The following is a 22,288-nucleotide window of genomic DNA, read 5'->3' as shown; positions in this document are numbered from 1 at the left end:
TCATCTTTGTTGCCCTTTTCTGAACCTTTTCCAAAGCCAATATATCTTTTTTTAGATGAGGCGACCACATCTGTACATAGTATTCAAGATGTGGGCATGCCGCGGTTTTATATAGAGGCAATATGATATTTTCTGTTTTATTCTCTATCCCTTTTTAAATGATTCCTAACATTCTATTTGCTTTTTTGTCTGCCGCTGCATGTTGAGTGGGTATTATCAGAGAACTATCCACAATGGCTCCAAGATCTCTCTCTTGACTAGTTGTAGTTAAATTAGTCCCCATTGTATTGTATGTATAATTGGGATTATGTTTTCCAATGTGCCTTACTTTACATTTATCCACATTAAATTTCATTTGCCATTTTGTTGCTCACTCACTTGGTTTGGTGAAATCTTTTTGAAACTCTTCACAGTCTGCTTTGGTCTTAACTATCTTGTGAAGTTTGGTATCATCTGCAAATTTTGCCACCTCACTGTTTACCCCTTTCTCTAGATCATTTATAAATAAGTTGAATAGGTTTGGTCCCAGGACAGACCCTTGGGGAACTCCACTAGTTAGCTCTCTCCACTCTGAAAACTTACCATTTATTCCTACCCTTTGTTTCCTGTCTTTTAACCAGTTATCAATCCATGAAAGGATCTTCCCTCGTATCCTATGACAACTTACTTTACTTAAGAGGCTTTGGTGAGGGACCTTGTCAAAGGTTTTCTGGATATCTAAGTATATTATATCCCCTGGATCCCCCTAGTCCACATGTTTCTTGACCGCCTCAAAGAACTCTAGCAGATTAGTAAGGCATGATTTCCCTTTACAAAAACCATGTTGACTTTCCCCTACCAAATTATGTTCATTTATGTGTCTGACAATTTTATTCTTTACAATAGTTTAAACGAATTTGCCCGGTACTGACATTAGACTTACTGGCCTGTAATTGTCAGGATGACCTCTGGAGCCCTTTTAAAATATTGGTGTCATGTTAGCTATTTTCCAATCAGGTACGGAAGCTGATTTAAAGGATAAGTTACAAACCACAGTTAATACTTCTGAAATTTCCCATTTGAGTTCTTTCATATATGGTGTCTGACAGTTTTAATCTTTCCTGTAATTTCAACCCATTTGCCTGTTACTGAAATCAGTTTTATTGGTCTGTAGTTCCCAGGATCACTACTGGAGCCCTTTTTAAAAATTGGCATCACATTCGCTATCCTCAGTCACTTGATACAGCAGCTGATTTAAATAAATTGTAAATTACAGTTAATAGTACTGCAATTTTATATTTGAGTTCCTTCGGAACTCTTGGGTGAATACCATTTAGTCCTGGTGACTTATTACTGTTTATCAATTTGTTCAGAATCTTCCTCTGATGACACCTCAATCTGGGACAGTTTCTCATATTTGTCACTTAACAATGGCTCAGGTTTGGGAATTCCCCTCATGTCCTCAGCTGTGAAGACAGATGCAATGAATTCATTTAGTTTTTCCTCAATGACCTTATTGTCCTTGAGTGCTCCTGTGTAGGATCTCAATCATCTAGTTCAGTGGTCCCCAACCTTTACAGGCTGCCGGGAGCCAGGGGGCGTGGCCGTTCGCCTGCCGGGCGCCAGAGGGCGGGGACACATGCACGCCCAGTGGCGGCCCCCCTATAGCCGCGTACTCGTGGGCGGGGCCCTCCGCAAGCGCCGCGCTCCTGGGGCCGGCGCTCCTCCCAAGCGCCGCACACCGGGGGCCGGCGCCCCATCCAAATGCCGCGCACCCGGGGCCAGCGCCCTCCCCCTGCAAGCGCCGTGCGCCCGGGGCCAGCGCCTCCCCCTGCAAGCGCCGCGCGCCCGGGGCGCGAGCGGCCAATTCGCGGCGCTCCCGGGACCGGCGCTTACCATGCGCCCGGGCCGGCTCCGGCACAGCACATGCACCATGTGCCCGGGGCCAGGCCAGCCCCGAGCACTTGGCGGGCGCACACAAATGGCCCTGCGGGCGCCATGGCGCCTGCGGGCACCGTGTTGGGGACCACTGATCTAGTTGCTCCACTGGTTATTTACCAGGCTTCCTGCTTCTACTATACTTAAAAATATTTTGGTATTACTTTTTGAGTTTTTGGCTACCTGTTCTTCAGATTCGTTTTTGGCCTTTCTAATTATATTTTTACACTTTTTTACAGTTTTTCCTTCTTTCTATTTTCTTCAGTAGGATTTAACTTCCACTTTTTAAACAAGCCTTTTTGCCTCTGACTCTGTTTCTGTTTTGTGGATTAGAGAATATGGCACTTCTGGTTCTCTTACTAAGTTTTGAATTTAGGGTTTACAGTTAAGTTGAGCCTCTATTATGGTGTCTTTAATAAGATTCCATGCAGCTTGCAGAAATTTCATTTTTGGCACTGGCGTGTTGAAATGAACTTGTGATCTCTAGTGAGAAAAGCTGCAGGAGGAAAATTGGCACATTAAGGCTGTCTCTACACTGGCACCTTTTTCCGGAAATGCTTAAAACGGAACAGTTTTCCGTTATAAGTATTTCCAGAAAAAGAGCGTCTACATTGGCAGGATGCTTTTCTGGAAAAGCCCTTTTTCCGGAAAAGCATCAGTGGCCAAAGTAGACGCACTTTTCCGGAAAAAAGCCCCGATCGTCATTTTCGCGATCAGGGCTTTTTTGCGGAAAACACTGCTGTGCTGTCTACACTGGCCCTTTTCCGGAACAGTTTTCCGGAAAAAGGACTTTTGCCTGAGCGGGAGCAGCATAGTTTTTCCGGAAAAGCAGCTGATTTCTTACAGTAAATCGTCAGTGCTTTTCCGGAAATTCAAGGGGCCAGTGTAGACAGCTCGCAGCTTATTCCGGAGAAGCGGCTGCTTTTCCGGAATAAGTGGCCCAGTGTAGACACAGCCTAACTGTTCCCTTTTGGAAGTCTCAGAAGAGAGGCCATCAGGACTAACTTCCCCCTCCATGTGTAAAGGTGCTTCCTGCGGCACAAAGCTGAGGTGCTTGGCAGGGCTGCATGAGGTAATCTGAACTACTGCAGCTTTTGTTGTCCTTCTTTGGAGAAACAGAATGTCATTCTTCTCATTTCAGTGGGAGATACTTGTATCCTGCTGTGGGGAGAATTGGTACTCCTGTGCCATCAGTCGGGTACCTTTAAAAAGTATGAAATCAACAACCGAAAATAAAAGCTAAAGAAGGAAGAATTGTGTCTACCTTGTAAGACCTTTGCTGACCATTTTGGGGAGAGGTTAAAAGACAGTTTGGCCAGATTTTCAAAAGTTCTTCGCTTTCCACCACTCCCATTGAGACCAATAAAACATCCCGCATTTCACTCAACACCCCCCCACCATTGAAAATAATGGTGGCTGCTGGGAGCTGACATCTATTGAAAACATGACCATTTATTTAAGTGCCTGCAAGGGAACTTTTGGGTTCTGATCTTTTTTGCAATCTGCTCTTTCCCTATAGACACAATGAAGGTCCCAAGGAAAAAGATACCCCCGCATGCTACGTCTTCACTGGGATTTCTTCCAGCAGAAAATATGCTAATGAGGGACTCATTAGCATAAGTCACAATCTCATTTGCATATTTTCTGCCCATCTGTTTTTGTGCTAGGGGCTTTTGCGCAAAAACAAGCAGTGTAGACGTTTCCTTTTGGCGCAAAAACCCCTTTTTGCTATAGGGAAATTTTGTACAAGTTAAAAGAATATACCTTTATGTATGAATAAACAATTATAGTTAACCAAAAGAGTTACATGGCATTGCTCGGGTCCTTGTTGGGGTTGGTCCTGCCTTGGGCAGGGGGCTGGACTTGATGACCTCCTGAGGTCTCTTCCAGTTCTATGATTCTTAACTCAATTTTTGTATTTTGGAAAATAAAATGAAAATATATGTGCTTTATTGAAATCATTGCTTGTTGCCTCGGGGAGAGAGGTCTACCCCAGCGCTCTATCACTGTAACGGCTTGAAGCTGAGTGAGATGTGCCTCTTCATAAGCTAGGAGTGGGCAAGAGGTGTTTAGTGGGCCGGATCCGACCCACTAAGCCACTTGGTCCAGCTTGTGACTGCCTCGCTGGGACCCTTAAGCACAGTGCAGCAGCAGATGCTTTAAATGTGGCTGCTCTATGCTCTGGATGCTGGGGAGCGAGGAGGAAGGCTTTGTGCTCTGTCCTGCCCCCCAGCAAAACCTCTCAGCTCCCATTGGCCAGTTTCCAGCCAATGGGAGCTGAGAAAATTTGCTGGAGGCAGGAGCAGCCAATGAAGCCTCCTCCCTCCGTCCTCCCACCCTACCTGGAGCACAACCATGTGGAGCAGCTTGTGACTGCAGCTCAGGTTCCTGCAGGGTTGCTGGCCGGGAGTTGCCTAGGTAAGTGCCTCCCAGCCACAGCCTGCCTCTTTGACCCCCCCGCAACTACCTGTCCCAGGTCACCACCCAAACCCTCTTTACCCCTTTCTCCCAGGTTACAACTCCCTCCCGGGTACTACATCCCCTCTCTCACCCTTCCCCCAGGCCAGAGTCCTCTCTGACACTCGCATCCCTCCATGACCCTGCACCCCATTTCCCTGCCCCAAGTCACCAACCAAACCCTCTGCACTCCCTTCTCCAGGTCACAACTCCCTCCCAGACTCTGCACTTCCTCCTAGAGCATCCCCTAGGCCAGAATCCTGTCCTGCACCCATACCTCCACCTGGATCCTGCACTCCAAGCCTCTGCCCGAGATCACAACCCCCTCTATCACCCACACTCTGTCTCAGACTCCACACCCCCTTACGCACCCCAGTCCTTTACCTCAAGCTCCCTTCTGCACCCAACCTCTGTCTCAGACCCCACACTCCCTCAGTTGAAATGTGGCCCTTGACCACTTGCCAAAATCTTGGAGTGGTCCCCCCATTAAAAGTTATTCCCCTCCCCCCACCATAACTGCTGCATCTTCAGGGGGCACAGCTGAGGGAGTAGGGCATGTCCCCAGCTGGGACAGATCCAGGTTTGTCTCTTCCTCCCTTCCCCCCAAGCAGAGTGAAGAATGTAGCAAACTACTGTCTTGGTCACCATCTCTAGCGCCTTGCTGCCCCTCTGTCCTTATACAGTATATTTGTCCTGTAGTCTCTGCTGCCCGCATGTGGTCATTACAGCTGAGCCCTCCCTTTGGCCGTGTCCAGACTCAGGGGTTTTTTCGGGAAAAGTAGCCTTTTCCCGAAAAAACTTGCCCTGCGTCCAGACTCAAGCCGCGTTCTTTCGAAATTATTTCGAAAGAACGCGGCTTTTCTTTCGATGGCGGTAAACCTCATTTCACGAGGAAGAACGCCTTCTTTTGAAAGTTCCTCTTTCGAAAGAAGGCGTTCTTCAATGTAAAGAGGCCGTCTTCGAAAGAGAGCATCCAGACTCTCTGGGTGCTCTCTTTCGAAAAAGCGGATTTCTCTTTCGAAAGATCCGCCTGCAGTCTAGACGCGATCTTTCGAAAGAGGCTCTTTCGAAAGATGCTTTCGAAAGAGCCTCTTTCGAAAGAAGCCTGCAGTCTAGACATAGCCTTTTTGTTTTATGAGAAGCAATTCCATTCCAGGCACAGCAACAATTTAGTCCCCCTCCGCTCCCCCTGTCATCCCTCCACCTGCTGCCACCTCCTCTCCACCCCCAGCCCGACCTCCTCCATCTCCGCCGGTGGGTTAGTGCGTGTGGGGTCCGGCCCCAAACTGGAGGGGGCGTGGGAAGACACAGTACAAATTCCCCCCCTCTCCTTCCAGGGCCATGTGCCAGGTTTGGGGGCCCACCATGCAGCGGTGGTGGGTGTGTGTGTGCAAATTTTTCCTTTGCCCCCAGCTGCATAACACCCTCGCTACGCCTCTGCTCCCACTTTCTCCTCCTCCTGCACTGTTGCTTCTGTATCAGAGCCAGCAGCATGGAGGCGTCAGGCAGCTCCTTGGGCTCCAGAGGCATTTTTTAAATGCAACAGAGTTTGAGCTCCTTGCAGCTTTGCTTTTGGGTGCAGGGAGTTTATTATAAAAAGAGGGAGGCAGGTTATTAAGAATAAGTAAAGCCTGGTCATTCAAGTAATTGAAGGATCGTTAGGTCATAATGAAACATTGCCAGGTACTTAAAAGATAGGGGAGGAAAAGAGTAGCAATGAGTGTTGTGTGGCTGGGATTTAAATTTGGACCTGTACGGTTAAATATCTAAAAATTCCTGAAAAAGGGGTAAACAGTGATGTGGCAAACTTGCAGATAGTACAAAATTACTCAAAATAGTTAAGTCCAAAGCTGACTACAAAGGAATCTCACAAAACTAGGTGATTGGGCAACACAAGAGCAGATGGAATTCAGTGTTGATAAACACAGTGTAATGCACATGGAAAAATATAATCCCAACTATACATATAAAAATGATGGGGGTCTAAATTAGCTGTTACCACTCAAGAAAGAGATCTTAGGATCATTGTGGATAGTTCCCTGAAAACATCTGCTCAATGTGCCATGGCAGTCTAAAAACTAGAAAATTTACAGAATATTGGGAATCATTAGCTAATAAGACAGGAAAATATCATATTGCCTCTACATAGAGTCATCTTGAATACTGTTTGCAGATTTGGTCACCTCATCTAAAAAAGATCGATTGAATTTGGAAAAGGTACAGAAGGGGGAACAGAAATGATGACGGGTAAGGAACAGCTTCCATATGAGGAGAGATTAACAAGACTGGGACTTTTTAGCTTGGAGAAGTAATGACTAAAGCAGGGATGGGGAACCTAAGGCCTGGGGGCCAGATGCAGCCCCCAGCTTGCCTAGATTCAGACCCTGAGGCTTGGGGCTCCCTCTTAGCATTGGGGAGCCCACACTGGTGCTCCAACCCTCCTGTTTACTACCCTTCTTGTAGGGCTGGAGCACATAAAATCTAGCCTAGGCCCACCTAGGCTCTGGTGGGTGAAGGCCATGTGGGGGCCACATCAGTGAGGTTTTTTTTTGGGGGGGGAGTGCTTCTCACTTGTGTGCAGCCTCTGATTGATTTTTCTGTGGGTAAGCGGCCCGTGATGCAAAACAGGTTCCCTGCCACTGGACTAAAGGATGGGGAGATATGTTAAGAGGTCTAGAAAACCATGAACAATTTGGAAAAAATAGAATAAGCAAATGTTACTTACTCCTTCAATAACATAACACAAGAAACTCACCCAGGTTTAAAACAAATTGTTTTTTCACAGTCAACCTGTGGAGCTGTTTGCCAGGAGATGGTGGAAAGGCCCAAACTATAATAGGGTTCCAAAAAGAACAAAGTAAGTTCAAGTAGGATAGATCCATCAATGGCTACTAGACAGAATGGACAGGAATGGTGTTCCTAGCTTCTGTTTGCCAGAAGCTGGCAATGGGCAACAGGGGATGGATTATTTGAAGAATGCCTCTTCTGTTCATGCCTTCTGAAGCACTGGCCACTGTTGGAAGTCAGGTTACTGGACTGGATGGACCATTAAACTGACCCAGGAGGGCCAGTCTGATCTTATATAGAGCCCAAATGTATCTTCCCCCTGCTATAACCCTCTAGACCCCCCTCTACTTCCAGAGTTGAGGTGAAGCTCAGGAGTGCTGACGGTCTCTCTCTCTCTTGGCAGTTAGTAAGAATATACGTTAAAATGTTAGGGCTTATTGGTGTCCCTTAAGTTATTTGCCACAAGAGGTCAAGGTTAATATTAGAGCTGAGTGAGTCTAATAGTTATTTAAATTCTCTTTCTTTTATATAGGAATTAGATACAGTGCTCCTGTCAGCTAATTGTGAAGTTATCTGCCAAAAAACGCTAGAGTTTTCCAGTGCCTTAGTAGCCCTAAAAAGAGGTGATATGTGTATGAGGGGAAGGCGAATGGAATCGGTCTCCCCCGTTTTTAGCTGTACGTGTACTGAGCATGCTCAGTAACGCTGCTGAAGCTGCTGTTCTCAGTCTGCCTCCCCCATCAGCACCTGCACAAGTCATCCCCCACCTACCAAAATCTGAAATGGCACCAGCTCCTGCCTCCACCCCCCTGCTGCTTCTGACTATAAACAGTGGAAGGGATGAAAATGGTGGTCTCATAAAGATAGTGCTACTCAGCCAATTTAAACCAAGTGCATCCCTAGCCTGCATGGCTCTTGCCCTAGAATTAAGGGAATTATGAGGATCTGGCAGTCACTATTTATCTGGCATAATAACAGAGCACTGGAAGGCTGCTCTTTTTCCCCTTCCACTTCTATCTGTTGCATATAGGGCCTTCTTCAAAGTGTCTATTCTCACAGTGCTTCTGGTAAAGTTGGGCGGAGCTGTTGTCCCTGTTGTACAAGGACCACGGCACAGAGAGGCTCAGTCGCACAGAATGTCTGCAACAGAACATGGAATGGTCTTCAAGTCAGTGTTTTAATCACTGGCATCCTTCCTGTCAGCCTTGAAAAACTGTTTCACTGCTTAATCTGAATGAATCTCTACTTCCCACTTGGGACTGGGGATAAATGAAAGTCACCTCTGACTATTGGCTAGGGTTGGAGATGGGAGTCCGGAAGTCTGGGTTCTGCTGTTCTCAGCTCTGTTGATTCTGGGCAAGGCAGGTTGCTGCAAACATGAATCTTTTAAAAACTGACTAGTTTCCTGCATATTCACAGCTGCTGCATCTTCTTGAAAAGTGGGCCCTGGGCAGAGCCCTCAGCTCCGTTCCCCAACAACCACATTGCACAGGAGTCATGTCACCAATTCTAGTATGTGAGCTAGGCAGTGCAACTGATCATCTACTGAGCATTGATTGCTATTTGCACAGTGAAACTACAAAGTGCAGTCAGATGCTCAATATGAACTGGGGAGGAAGCAGAAAAATACTTCTCATTAATCTCCTTCCTTTTAGTAATTTTGTTTTTCATGCATTTAAGCTAAATAGCTATTTACACAAAAAAGAAAAACAGCAACCTTCCTTCTCCTTGCTTCTCCTTCCTTCCCGAGTTTTAAACAGTCTGAACAAAAATCATTGCTGCGTTCAGGTGCTTGTTGTTGCTTATGCTATAAACTTTCTGGATCTCCAGTCTCCCAAATAATCTTCCAGGCAAGAAGGATAGACGTGACTTTTTGAACAAATAAAAGCACATATACGTCATCCCCCCCCCCTTTTTTTTAAATGGGGAAAGAAATTTTCCCAGATGTTCTATTTTTAAAGAAACAACTACCCCTCCGCAAAAGAAAGTCACTGTCTCCTGCTTCCCCCCTGCATCCTTAATAATAGCATCATTAGTAAATGCACAGCAAAATCTGTATTGATAGTTTGGTAGAACTGTAGTGAAACTCAGATTCCATATTTTTTTAGGATTATTGTATAATTATTATTATATTATGATAGTCTCCCAACTGAGATTGAAGTCTCCTTTTGCTGGGCACTGTATATACATGTAGGCAAGACTGCCCTTGCCCTGAAGAGCCTAATCCTAATACTTAAGAGAAGGAGTGGAATAAGGGAAGTATTGTTATCTTTTATAGAGGTAGTAAGTGACTTGCCCAGAGTAGGAAGTCCATGACTTGGGTCCTTGTCCCTAAGTGCAAGAGCATGCTTCTTCCATAACTATTGAAATCAATGGAGGTGTGATGATTTACACTTGAAGAATTGGCTCATCTGTGAAGGGCTTAGATGCCAAGCTACATAATTATCTAGACTTAGTGGGTATGTCTAGACTGCATCCCTCTGTCGGCAGAGGGATGCAGATTAGGCAGGTCGACATTGCAAATGACGCAGGGATTTAAATATCCCGTGCCTAATTTGCATAAAAATGGCCGTCGCATTTTGCCGACTCAGCACTTTGTTGGCAAAAAGCCGCAGTCTAGAGGGGGATCTGTCGAGAAAGAAAGCCTTTTTCGACAGATCCCTTATGCCTCCTGCAAGGAGGTTTATAGGATCTGTCGAAAAAGGCTTTCTTTCTCGACAGATCCCCCTCTGGACTGCCACTTTTTGCCGACAAAGTGCTGAGTCGGCAAAATCCGGTGGCCATTTTAATGCAAATTAGGCACGGGATATTTAAATCCCTGCCTCATTTGCAATGTCGACCTGCCAAATCTGCATCCCTCTGCCGACAGAGGGATGCAGTCTAGACATACCCAGTATGACTAAAGAGCTGAGGGATGTACTGGGAGTGTGCAAATACTTGCATAGTGTGGGGAGGAGGATTGTGTAACATGTTGCAACGAGGGTTGTCACTCAGAATAAAGGGGTGACATTAAGAAAAGGAAAATAGTAATTTGAATATCAAGGAAAAAATCCCTGTTAATTAGATCTGTTATTCTGGAGGAAAATTCTTCTAAGGGAAGCAATGGGAATAGCACTGCTTGAAAGTAGTCTTGGCCAAGTTGGTAAAGGTTGGACCTCCCTGGTCCGGCACCCTCAGGACATGATGGGTCTCAGATAGGGGAGTTAGCCACACCAGGGGAGGTCAGGTCTCTCTCAGGAGAGCTGGCGTCCTGGCTGGCTCCCCTCCTGGCTTTTGCTTTGCTCTTGACCCCCAGTGGCTACCAGCCGGGCTCTGCCCCCGGCGGAGCTGGCCGGGCTTCCAGCTGGTAGCTTTTGGGGCTCTCTGGTCCAGGGTTCTCTGATCCAGCAACATGGATGTTGCCAGAACACAGATGTTGCCAGATCAGAGAGTCCCAGACCAGAGAGGTTCAAACTGTACCATGGGAACTAATCCTGTGCTGGCAGGAAGATATACTGGAAGACCTGCTACGTTTGTTTGTGATTTAATACAATTTTGTGCTTCTTCTTCTGTGGGCTCCATTTAAGGAGACTCCCACAAATCTCTTTCTCCTTTAAAAATAGATGCATGTTTTTTCTTCACCCTGCACCTTTTGCAGACACAGCAGTGGAAAGTGGGTGTGAAACACTACTAAATTAAAGTGGTAGGATTTTATACCTACCTTGCACTGGTGCGGATGACTGCCTAAGGTGCAGAGCAATGAAAAGTCATTCCCTGAGGGTATGTCTACACTGCATGGCTATTTTGGGATACCGCCGGTATCCTGAAATAGCTACCCTGCATCTACACAAGCTGCCTGTTATTTCAAAATATTTTTCAGAATAATGGGCACGCTATTTCACCATCCTGGTAAACCTTGTTGCACGAGGGATAAGGGATGGCTCAAAATAGCGAGTTATTTTGAAATTTATCACTGTGTAGACACGCCACATTTCAAAATCAGCTATTTCAAAATAGATTAGAAATAAGATGCAAAATTTTCATAGTGCAAATTGCATATCTTATTCTGAGTTTAGGGTGCTGTGTAGATGCACCCTGAGTGTGGTGATCTTTGAAATAACATGAGGCAGAATATTTAAACATCAGGTTTTTGCATCGGCTGCTGAAAACTGAGACAGGTTTCAGAAATATGTTCAGTTAATTTCCTCATGGGAAGATGGTTTCAGGGCCCAAGGAGATCTCTGTTTATATATACAAGTACTGGTTTCAGCGTACAGGCAGTCCCCGGGTTACATGGATCCGACTTACATCGGATCCCTACTTACAGAGTGAGGCAACCCCGCACTAGCTGCTTCCCCCCAGCAGACCAGGGAGATGCGAAGCTAGCGCCCCCCTCCCCCCCCAGCAGATCATGGAGACGCAGAGCGGCTTTTCTCAGCAGACACCTCAGCTTGAGAATAAAGGACTGAGGGAAGTGAGGTGTGGGAGAATAAAACTGAGCTCTGGAGAAATGTTTGGCTAGAGTTTCCCCTACAATATGTACCAGTTCCGACTTACATACAAATTCAACTTAAGAACAAACCTACAGTCCCTATCTTGTACGTAACCCAGGGACTGCCTGTATAGGAATGACTAGGGGTCACAGTCATGACTAGGATGAAGTAAGTAGAGGGGGATGTAGTCTAAGTTGGGTTGTAGAGGGATTATCAGCTGGTAATGTTCTGCCTTCCTGAAATGCACTTAACATCCTCCTGTATGAGAAACTCTCTGTATTTGTAAGCTGCATTTGATGCTGAAGAGATTTTTCATTGAAACTCATAGAAAGTCAAGATCCTAGGCCAGACTGTAAATGCAGAACTATTTATTTGTGGTGTGGTGGCGTCCAGGGGCCCCACTTGAGCTAGGTGCTGTACATACACATAACTACTTGCCCCAGATAGCTTGCCTTTCAAATATAAGTTGATCTATGGAGTGGATACAACAGACAAATGGCCACAACAACAAACCATGATAACAATGAGACAGGTGAGCTTCCCATAATAAGCTCTGGTTGCAGTACACCACCTGCCAAGCCATTCCAGAATGTCGTAGCCATCTCGGTGGAGCTCAGTTTTGGGAGGATAAAGTAGTGGCTTTGCAGCACTGCCTCTTTATTAGATTTGGACTGGGCAGGGTGCATTTGTTTTGTCCGTATCCTTCTCTGAACAGCACTGTAGGCAGGAGAATTTAGGGAGGCAATGATCCATGCTGGTCACCAGTCTCAATGCCCCATCTCCTACAAAAAGTGCAAGATACATTATAATTAGCATGAGTATCTAGATGATGGGGGAAGGGAATTATAGAATACAAATAAACCCAGTGGGAAGGATAGAAGGGTCCAGGGTGTTTGTAATGTAATGAAATTGGTTTGGAGGTAGACCAGGCAGACAGTGCCTGAAAGGCCTTGCTATCTCATGGCCTATATGAAAATTGTAGGTGGCTCTGAATTGTTTCCAAAAAAGGAATATTTCTAGTGTAATCAGTTTCCTATGGGGGGGGAGGGGGAGGTCAGGCAATGAGCAAATCCTGTAGACCTTGCACTCTCTTTATCTCTACTGGTGGTAATTGTAGAACAGAAGGGACAGCCTGGTAAAAGAAGGCACCATTGCTACTTCTGCAGCACCAGTCTACCCTTCTGTTTGCTCTGCTAGTTGAGTGGAGTACTTTTCACTATACCATCTAAATGCACTTGGGTACACAAGTTCCTGCACCTCTCACAATTTAAAGAAAATTCTATGGCTGTGTCTACATTGGGCCACTTATTCCGGAAAATCAGCCGCTTTTCCGGAATAAGCTGCGAGCTGTCTACACTGGCCCTTGAATTTCCGGAAAAGCAACGATGCTCTACTGTACAAAATCAGCCGCTATTCCGGAAAAACTATGCTGCTCCCACTCGGGCATAAGTCCTTATTCTGGAACACTGTTCCGGAAAAGGGCCAGTGTAGACAGCCCAGTAGTCTTTTCCGGAAAAAAGCCCCGATCGCGAAAATGACGCTTGGGGCTCTTTTCCGGAAAAGCGCGTCTACATTGGCCATGGACGCTTTTCCGGAAAAAGGGCTTTTCCGGAAAAGCAGCCTGCCAATGTAGACACTCCTTTTCCGGAAATACTTATAACGAAAACTATTCTGTTTTAAGCATTTCCGGAAATTCATGCCAGTGTAGACACAGCCTATATGTAATATAAGGGAGTGTTTCCTCTATATATTTGGAGAACAGAATCAGTATATCCTGAGTCTTGGTCCAGTACTTCACCACAAAGCCTTCCTTCTTCTCTCTCCAGTTGAAATAGTTCAACAGTGATGATGTTCTGGATTTAAGGGGTTTTAACCTAGTTAGCTGGGACAAGTGGGAGTTCTTGATTTCAAAACAAGACAGAACATTTGCACAGAACACACAGCCTGGGACAACTTGATGCTTGATTATAAACACGAGCAAACAGCTGTATTGTAAAGGCTCTGGCCATCCCTTCTTCATATCTGAACTTGCTTTGTGTTGACTACAGGTTGGGTTGCATGTTAGGCAGGGTACAATGTGATCCGAGAGATCTGGGTATGTCTACACTGCATTCCTCTTTTGAGAGAGGAATGCGGATGCAGCCGAGCGAAATTGCAAATGAAGCATGGATTTGAATTTCCCGCACTTAATTTGCATAATTGTGTCCAGCCTCTTTTTTGAAATACCCTATTTTGAGAACCACGTGTACACAGCATTTTTTATTTCAAAAACAAACCCTTCTTTCGAAATAACCATTTAAATAAACCTCATTTAAGGAGTAAGGGTTATTTTGAAAGAAGGGTTTTTTCTCGAAATAACTGCGTCTACACAGCGTTTTTTATCTTGAAATAGGGTATTTTGAAAAAGCGGCCGGATGCGATTATGCAAATGAAGCGAGGGAAATTCATATCCATGCTTCATTTGCAATTTTGCGCGGCTGCATCTGCATTCCTCTCAAAAGAGGAATACAATGTAGACATACCTTCTAGAGAGAATTAGGCCTGGAGCAGAGCACAAGATGGCATCACTTTTGCTGTCTTCCTCTCTCACTGACCTGTGGGGGAATTTGGATCCAGACTAGGAGAGGAACGATGGTCTAATAATTAGGGGTCTAACTTGGGACTTGAGAGAGCTGGATTCACTTCCATGCTCTGCTGCAGACTCTCTGGGCATGTATCTGACGATGGATATGCATTTTTTTGCCCACGAAAGCATATACTCCAATAAATCTGTTAGTCTATAAGGTGCCACAGGACTTCTCGTTTTTTGGGCAAGTCAGTTAGTTTCTCTGGGTACGTGTGCACAGAAGGTGGGAGGGGGCATTCCTGTGCATTTAGGTAAGACCTGCTGTTTGCTAGCTCGGCGTTAGCTAGTGCATTAAAAAGAGCCGTATGGCCATAGTGGTAAGGGTGGTGGCTTGGACTAGCTACCCATCTATAGTCCCACCCAGCCTCCTGGGCACCTGAACGGCTGCCCTTGCTGTGTGGCCTCATTGCTATTCGTGGTGCACCAGTCTGAGCAGAGCTAGCCCAAATCTATTTACTAACACTGAACCCCCTCTCCCTGTCAGCTGCTGAGTGGACCTAACCTCTGTGTCTTAGTAGCCAACGTGTACAATTAGGATGCTGTGGGGGGTATGTTCAGTAAAGATGATGAGATGCTAGGATACTGGAGCTATGTAAATATTTAATGCCTGGTCTATACACATTATTATACCCATCCAAATATTTGTTAAGAGTGGGATTAAGAGTGATGTAGCCCTTAGCATGGAAACAGTTTTGTATATGAGTCAGACCATTTCATGGAATCATAGAATACTAGAATTGGAAGGGACTTCAAGAGATCATCAAGTCCAGTCTCCTGCCCTCACGGCAGGACCAAGCACCGTCTAGATCAGGCATGTCCAAAGTCCGGCCCGCGGGCCAATTGTGGCCCGTGTTCCGATTTAATATGGCCCCCGCTTCCTCCCCCTCTCCTGGCTCCCCGGTGCTCTTTTGAACTGGCGCGCCCAGCGCGCCGCTTCCGGCCGCGCCGCCGCCACCGCCACCGCCACCGCCACCCATGGCCTCCGCGGTCCTAGAGCCTGCCCTGTAGGGCACGTCCGCAGCCCCGCTCCCCCGCTCGGCTGCGGGTTCACCCTGCGCCCGGGCCGCCGTGAGGCCGGCATGCCCTGCACTCTCCGCCCGCCTCCGGCCTTGCGGGCCCTCCGCCTTGGGGCTGAGAGTGCAGGGATGGCCCTCACGCATGTTCACTTCTTCAGATCTGGCCCTCTTTGAAAAAAGTTTGGACACGCCTGGTCTAGATCATCCCTGATAGTTGTCTATCTAACCTGCTCTTGAATATCTCCAGTGATGGAGATTCTACATCCTCCCTAGGCAACTTATTCCAGTATTTAACCACCCTGACAGGAAGTTTTTCCTAATGTTCAATCTAAACCTCCCTTGCTGCTATTTAAGCCCATTGCTTCTTGTCCTATCCTCAGAGGTCAAGGAGAACAATTTTTCTCCCTTCTCCTTGTAACACTCTTTCAGATACTTGAAAACTGTTATCATGTCCCCTTTCAGTCTTCTCTTTTCTAAATTAACAAGCCCAGTTCTTTCAGTCTTCCCTCATAGGTCATGTTTTCTAGACCTTTAATCATTTTTGTTGCTCTTCTCTGGACCTCCTGTTTTTTTGCAACAGTGTCACACTGTTGTCTCATGTTTAGCTTGTGGTCCACTATGACCTCTAGATCCCTTACTGCATTACTACTTCCTAGACAGTCACTTCCCATTCTGTATGGCTACATCTACACTGCGAGTTTTTGCGGGACTCATTAGCATAAGTCACAATCTCATTAGCATATTTTCTGTCGTTTCTTTTTGTGCAAGGGGTCTTTGCACAAAAAGAAGCAGTGTAGATGTAGCCTATGAGTGAAACTGATTGTTCCTTCCTCAGTGGTTTACTTTGCATTTGTCCTTATTAAACTTCATCCTATTTACCTCAGACCATATCTCTAGTTTGTCCCGATCATTTTGAATTAAACGATGTCTGTTGCTAAATCAATATGCCAGTACAAAAAGTGTGTATAGCTGAGCCCAAAGTTAGGACTTCAGCTTAATTTTCTATTGGGTTAAACCCGAACATTGAATCTTGTCTACTTAGATTGTAAAGGCTTTGGGAAAGAGACTTTCTCTCTGTGGGATCAGGGTCTAGCTCATTGTGTTATGGGCTGCAAGCACTTCTAGAATACTAGTAATCAAATCTGAAATTTGTGTCAATTTCTGTATCTGAATCGAAGTTTTCAACTTTCCTAGCTCTAGTTGGAAGCACGTAGGTGAAGTCTGTTTCTTCTCTGTCACAGTAGCATGAGCTGTTTGGTCCTCTAATGATTTCGATTGTAATATACTAATTACTTCAGGGTCATTAAGAATTTGATTTCCAGTTTCCCAATTCCTCCAGACTTCTAGTAAATACATCCAGTAGATCTCTTTTGTTCTATGTGGCGGTGAAAAGAAATTGAAGAATTTATGTTAGTTTTTTTCGCAAGTGCAGTTTCATAGATCTTGAAAATAGCCTTGCTGAGGAATTAACAAAACTCAGGCTTTATGCAATTCATACCGCCATTAAAATACTTGTGGTAATCGGTGTAATTCTGTTTGCCCCAAATAAATGAGCAATAAAGATTATTTTGTTGTTTTTAAAGATGGTAGTCAGAAGAAAGATCCTACGCAGATACTGTAACAAATACGTGAGCACAAATTCATGCTTCTTGCTCTGCTGCACTGATATGTTAAAATTCACAGCAATGACAAGGATATCACTCTGATTCCACCCCTCCCTCGCCCTCTGCTCCAAAACACATACTTCTGCCATGTGAACTAAAAAAAGAATCTCCATTAGCTACTGGCTGTATAGATTATATGACACACATTCTATTTGAGTGCTTCCAGTTGAGTTCATTAGCAGGTACACACACATACCCCACATAATTTCATTGTAGATCCATACACTAAAGCCCATTGCAGAAAAAGAAAATAATCACAATATTGATGATCACTTCACTTCAGCCAAGCTAATTTTGTTCCCATTGTTTGCCAGCAGGGTGTCGAAGCAGGTGATGCTGAACATGGTGGGAGGCCGGATGACTTGGGAGACTAATGGAGGTTTTAAGATCATCCCTGATAAATTGAGCATTGGCCTGCTAAACCCAGGGTTGTGAGTTCAATCCTTGTGGAGGCCATTTAGGGATTTGGGGCAAAAATTAATCAGGGGTGGTACTTGGTCCTGTTGTGAAGGCAGGGGACTGGACTAGATGACCTTTCAAGGTCCCTTCCAGTTCTAGGAGATAGGCAATCTCCATTATTATTATTATTATTATTATTAAGAACATACGAAGGCACATATCTGGCCTCTCACTTTTCACTTGGCTTGATTTTCCCAGACTATTAGAAGCATGAGATTGGCTTGACAAAGCCCTGGCTGGGATGATTTTGTTGGGATGGTTCTGCTTTGGGCAGAGGGCTGGACCTGATGACCTCCCGATGTCTTTTCCAGCTTTGGGATTCTATGATTCTGTGATTGACCACATGACATTTTCAAAATTAAGACATAATGTGACATACATACATGAGTTCTTTATTTGCCTAGTATTTGTTGAGCCTTCTCAATCCACATTTTCAAGCTTCTTCCACAAGCAGAGGGCTAGAAACAAACTCTTTTTTTAAGTGAAAGTTGAGATTCTCATTTAATCATAGGACTTCAGGAACTGAGGCTTTAAAGTATACTCCAAATAACTCAAGACCTGGCAATTTCGGTCATACAAATACAATTATATTTTGAGGTAAAAATGCAGAGCTGACAGAGAAACTGACGTTGCAATTTTCTGGGTAAGTCATGTTACCACCAGCTGTAACTAATGGGTAAAATCACCCATAATTGGTTGTGCACATTCTAGGTTGGTTTGGTTTTGTAAAGTTTTGTAAATACTAGTGCAATCAAAGTAGGAAAAGGAGTTAAATAGCAGAGTACCAATATTGTGAGGCTGTGCAGGGCAGCGTGAGAGAAAGGACAGTTTGAGGTTAAGGATTCCCTTTCCTCGCCTGGCTTATTTACCTGCTTTCAGCTGCTGGGAGAGCACATGGACTTTGTGGCATATGTTCCTGGCAGGGAAGGATGAGGGCTACCTGCAGCCACGTCTCACCAGCCAGGATTATGTTACACCCTGAAAAGGACTTTATCTGAGTATACCATTCCCCTTCTCCCTCTGCATCACCTACCCCCATGAACTCACTTTCCCTGGCAGACACCCTTGAGGGGGTGTTGTGAGAGTGGGCATTGATCAGGGCTGGACACAAAATGCTTCCATTCTGCCCTTTCTGAATAAGCATGTTCCACCATCTTGATGACCTCATCGGACTTGAGGGAATCTTGCCAGGATGAAGTTATTCCAGGTACATCTTGAAAGCAGAGGACTACGCAGGCTGTCTGTGACTGACTTCATGCTGGAATAGCTGAATCATAATGATTCGGCCCTAGTGCGATCATTGGTTTCAAGTAACATGAAAGTCATTCTTTATTCAGAGGTCCCTGGCATTAAATGTCTATTGTAAAACTCTGTGTACACGCATCTTTGGGGAACAAGCACTCTGTCTTATCAGGGCAATCCATTGTCTTTAAATGTGCCGACCATAGTGTGCACTACTTTCATATGTAAACATCTGTGTCCAACATTCCGTGGCAATTTTATCTTTTCTCTAGAAACCCTATGCCTCTCCAGTAGTCCTCTCTTAAGCACCAGTGTCTTTGCTCTGTTGTATTTTAGCCTGCAATGCTGCAGTACTGTTGCATCAGTGCAAGGTTTCTAGAATTCCTATGCCTTTCTCTTCCTAAGTGTGAAAAGCTGGAATCAGAGACACCCTTCTCTTATCTCAGAATTGCAACATAATCTTAATGCTCAGTCTCAGCCAAAGGATTGGTGAAAGGTGTAAAACTTCAGAGGTTTTCCTGGAGTGTTGGATCCAGGCAAATTGATTTTCTAGCTTCCCCCCCTTTTTTTGCTTTTAAATCTTATAGACACTCTCTTTGCGGGGACAGTGCTGAGGTCTACTGAATACAGAATTGTATCTCCAGGCAAACCCATCTGGTAAACTTCACTAATGCCCTCGTGGTATATTTTGTAGTTACTTCTCAAATTAATTTCAGTAGTCATTCTAAACACTTGTTTAAAAATTGCCGGTGCTTATTTGTTTGGATGTTTTGGATTAGACCCTGATCCTACAAACTGATGTGAGCTGATCTACTGGAGCTCTGTGTGGGTGCAAAGGATTTGCTCCCCACCATAGCAGCTTGAGGATTTGGTGGGCCTTAGTCAATTTTGCTGCTGCACTTTAATCTGCTTCTTTAAACTTTTCTTGTTCTCATGCACTGGCACAAAGCTGTGATGTTTGGGCTGAAAATGGTGCCGTGGGGATGTTTTTTGTCTAAATATCTGCATGTTGTTTTTTAAAACAAATTATTATTAAATTTTGTAAAGACCTTTTCTTAAAAGTTAAAAACCGTTAATTTGGAAGGGGAGGGGGAATATATGGCAATATTTTCCCCAAAAGACCGTTAATTTAATATGCACCTTTAAAGGGTTTATAAGATTTGATCTTGCACAGCAGAGGTATGGAGTGTTGCAAAAATAAACACACAATGAGACGTAATGAGGAGTGTAGGAGAACTCATCCTGTGATAATGAGTATTTCTGAGTGTTCCCTATGGGCCTAATCCAATGCCCACTGAAATCAATTGGGAGACTTTTAATTAATTTCAGTGGTATCACATTGGGCCCAAGGGCCAGGCTTACAAAAGAATTGAGCCCCCAGAAAGTTGAACTTTTGGAAAGTTAGACCCAATTTACTCTGGCTTTAGACTCATGAATGAAGGTGGAGAGAGGTGCGCTTAGCTAAGTGCCTTGTTAATATGATGAGGAATGTGCTTGAAGCCACCCATCTGAAAACCTGTAAAGTTTCTCACTACCGTTTCCTGCCCAGTGTTCTTGGGAATGAGGGATCTGAAATGCAGGGAGGCTGAGACAGAGTACCTGACCTGATTTGCTCCTACTTGCAGCTTTCATTTGCATTGGAGGGCATTGGCCTTTTATGTCCCACTGTGCCAAAATGAATCACCATTGCTTCCCCGGGAAATGTACATGTCCATATCCAGGGCAGTGTCTTACTATTGATTTTGTCTGTGCTGTTTTATCCCATGCAGAGTTGACCTGTCCTGGGTGCAACATAACTAAAGAAGCTGCTGCAGGATGAAAAGATGGCAGCACAGCTGCTCGCACCACCAGGCCCTGATAGTTTTAAACCTTTCACCCCAGAATCTCTGGCTAACATTGAGAAGCGCATTGCAGAGGAGAAGAAGAAGAAGCGTCCAAAGCAAGACAGCAGCCATCGGGATGACGACGATGACAACAAACCAAAACCAAACAGTGACCTGGAGGCGGGGAAAAATTTGCCTTTCATCTATGGGGACATCCCGAAAGGCCTGGTTGCTGTACCACTGGAGGACTTTGACCCTTATTATTTGACCCAGAAAGTGAGTCTGCAGGAGAGATGATAATAAAACCACCTTTTTCTTAGGGAATTGCAGGTTTGGGTGATGGCAGCCACTTTGTGTTCTTGGTAATGGGGTGGGAGGGAAAGGAATCTTTGTGCCAGGCTGGTGGTTTTTTAAACATACTGTTTTTGCTTTGTGTTTAACCAACATCACTTTTGTCCTTCATGAGGCTTCAGAACGGTTATCCATCTTATCAAGGAGAAGGAGGATAAGAGGTGACTTGATCACAGTCTGTATTTACATGGGGATGTTTCTGGCAGAGGACTCTTTAATCTAGCAGACAGAGCAGAATGAGATCCAATGAAGCTTGATGAATTCAGGCTAGAGATAAAGTGCCTCTTTTTAACACTGAGGGTAATTAACTATTGGAACAAATTATCTAGGGATCTGGTGGACTTTCCATGACTTTAGGTCTTTAAGTCAAGTATCTTGTTTTCTCTAAAAGATATGCTTTAGATCAGTTACATGACATAGCCTTGATGCACAAATTACTAGATGAAACAAAAAACAGGACTATGTTTTTTGATTCAGCTACGCCAGACTAACATGGCTACATTTCTATCACCAAATTACTAGATGAAACTCTGTGGTCTGTGTGATGCAGGAAGTCAGACTAATTGTTCCTAATGGCCCTTCCAACCTATGGATGTAATATTTGGTGACTAGTCTGCTTCTCAGGTGGCCCTGACAACTCCCACTTGGGGTGATGTTGATACCTTACAGGTATCAAAACAATGTGAGTTGTTATTGCAGTAAATCCGCTAGGATCTGCTACCCTAACAAGGGACAGCAGAATTCATGCAGAAACTTGTGTTGGCTCAGTTAAAGGTGGATCTGCAAGTGGTGGTAAAAGAAACTTTTTCCCTTGGGGATAGATATAGGCTAAGTCTAGACTGCAAAGGTAAGTCGGAAAAAGATATGCAAATTGCGAACCTTTTTCTGCTTTTCTGTCGAAAGAGGCTTTTCTGAGATTTCGTGCATCTCCATGGTGCCAAATTTCAGAAAAACCTGCTCTTTCGACACATCCCTTCTTCCTCGTAAAACGAGGTTTACAGGGATGGCGAAAGAGCGTGTCAACTCTTTTGAAAATTTTTCCGCTGCAATCTAGACATAGCCATAGTTATTTGTATGGGATACATACATACATCGATCAGCCTTTGAGCTGAAGGAATAGTGGGACAGAATTGCAACACTCAAGAAGAGGAATTCTTTAGGTTGAGTTAAAAAAAAGTATTTGTCATAGGGATGAAAGAGAAAATGGCAAAAACTAGGGCTATAAATCAGGAGGTGTTTCCAGATGGTCATGTCTATTAGGAAATAGAAAAGTCTCCAGAGAGAAGTAGTTGATTAGTAAATGTACAGCAATACATAGGTGCTGTAACTCGGGGTGCTTCTACACCCCCGTCCTGAAGTTGTTTCCATAATATACAGGGTTTGATGTTTGGTTCAGTCAGGGGCGGATGAGAGTGCCGCGGGGTCCTGGGCAGCGAAATTTCGCAGGGCCTCTCCTTTGACACAGCACATGCGC

General features: G+C 44.8%; 1 protein-coding gene across 1 annotated transcript in view; it reads left to right on the top strand.

Annotated features, from left to right (window-relative positions):
* Positions 1 to 22,288, top strand: part of SCN8A (sodium voltage-gated channel alpha subunit 8) — a 128,814-nt gene that overhangs the window by 8,415 nt on the left and 98,111 nt on the right. Inside the window, exon 2 of the mRNA XM_025188719.2 lies at positions 20,410 to 20,739. Within this exon, the coding sequence (XP_025044504.2) occupies positions 20,464 to 20,739 (276 nt within the window). The 5' untranslated portion in view covers positions 20,410 to 20,463. The remainder of the gene's footprint in view (positions 1 to 20,409; positions 20,740 to 22,288) is intronic.

The sequence above is a fragment of the Pelodiscus sinensis genome, chromosome 19 (assembly GCF_049634645.1).
Source record: "Pelodiscus sinensis isolate JC-2024 chromosome 19, ASM4963464v1, whole genome shotgun sequence".
In the NCBI taxonomy this organism is placed as follows: Eukaryota; Metazoa; Chordata; order Testudines; family Trionychidae; genus Pelodiscus; species Pelodiscus sinensis.
Note: the sequence above shows the minus strand (reverse complement) of the source record. Positions and strands in the feature narration are given on the sequence as shown.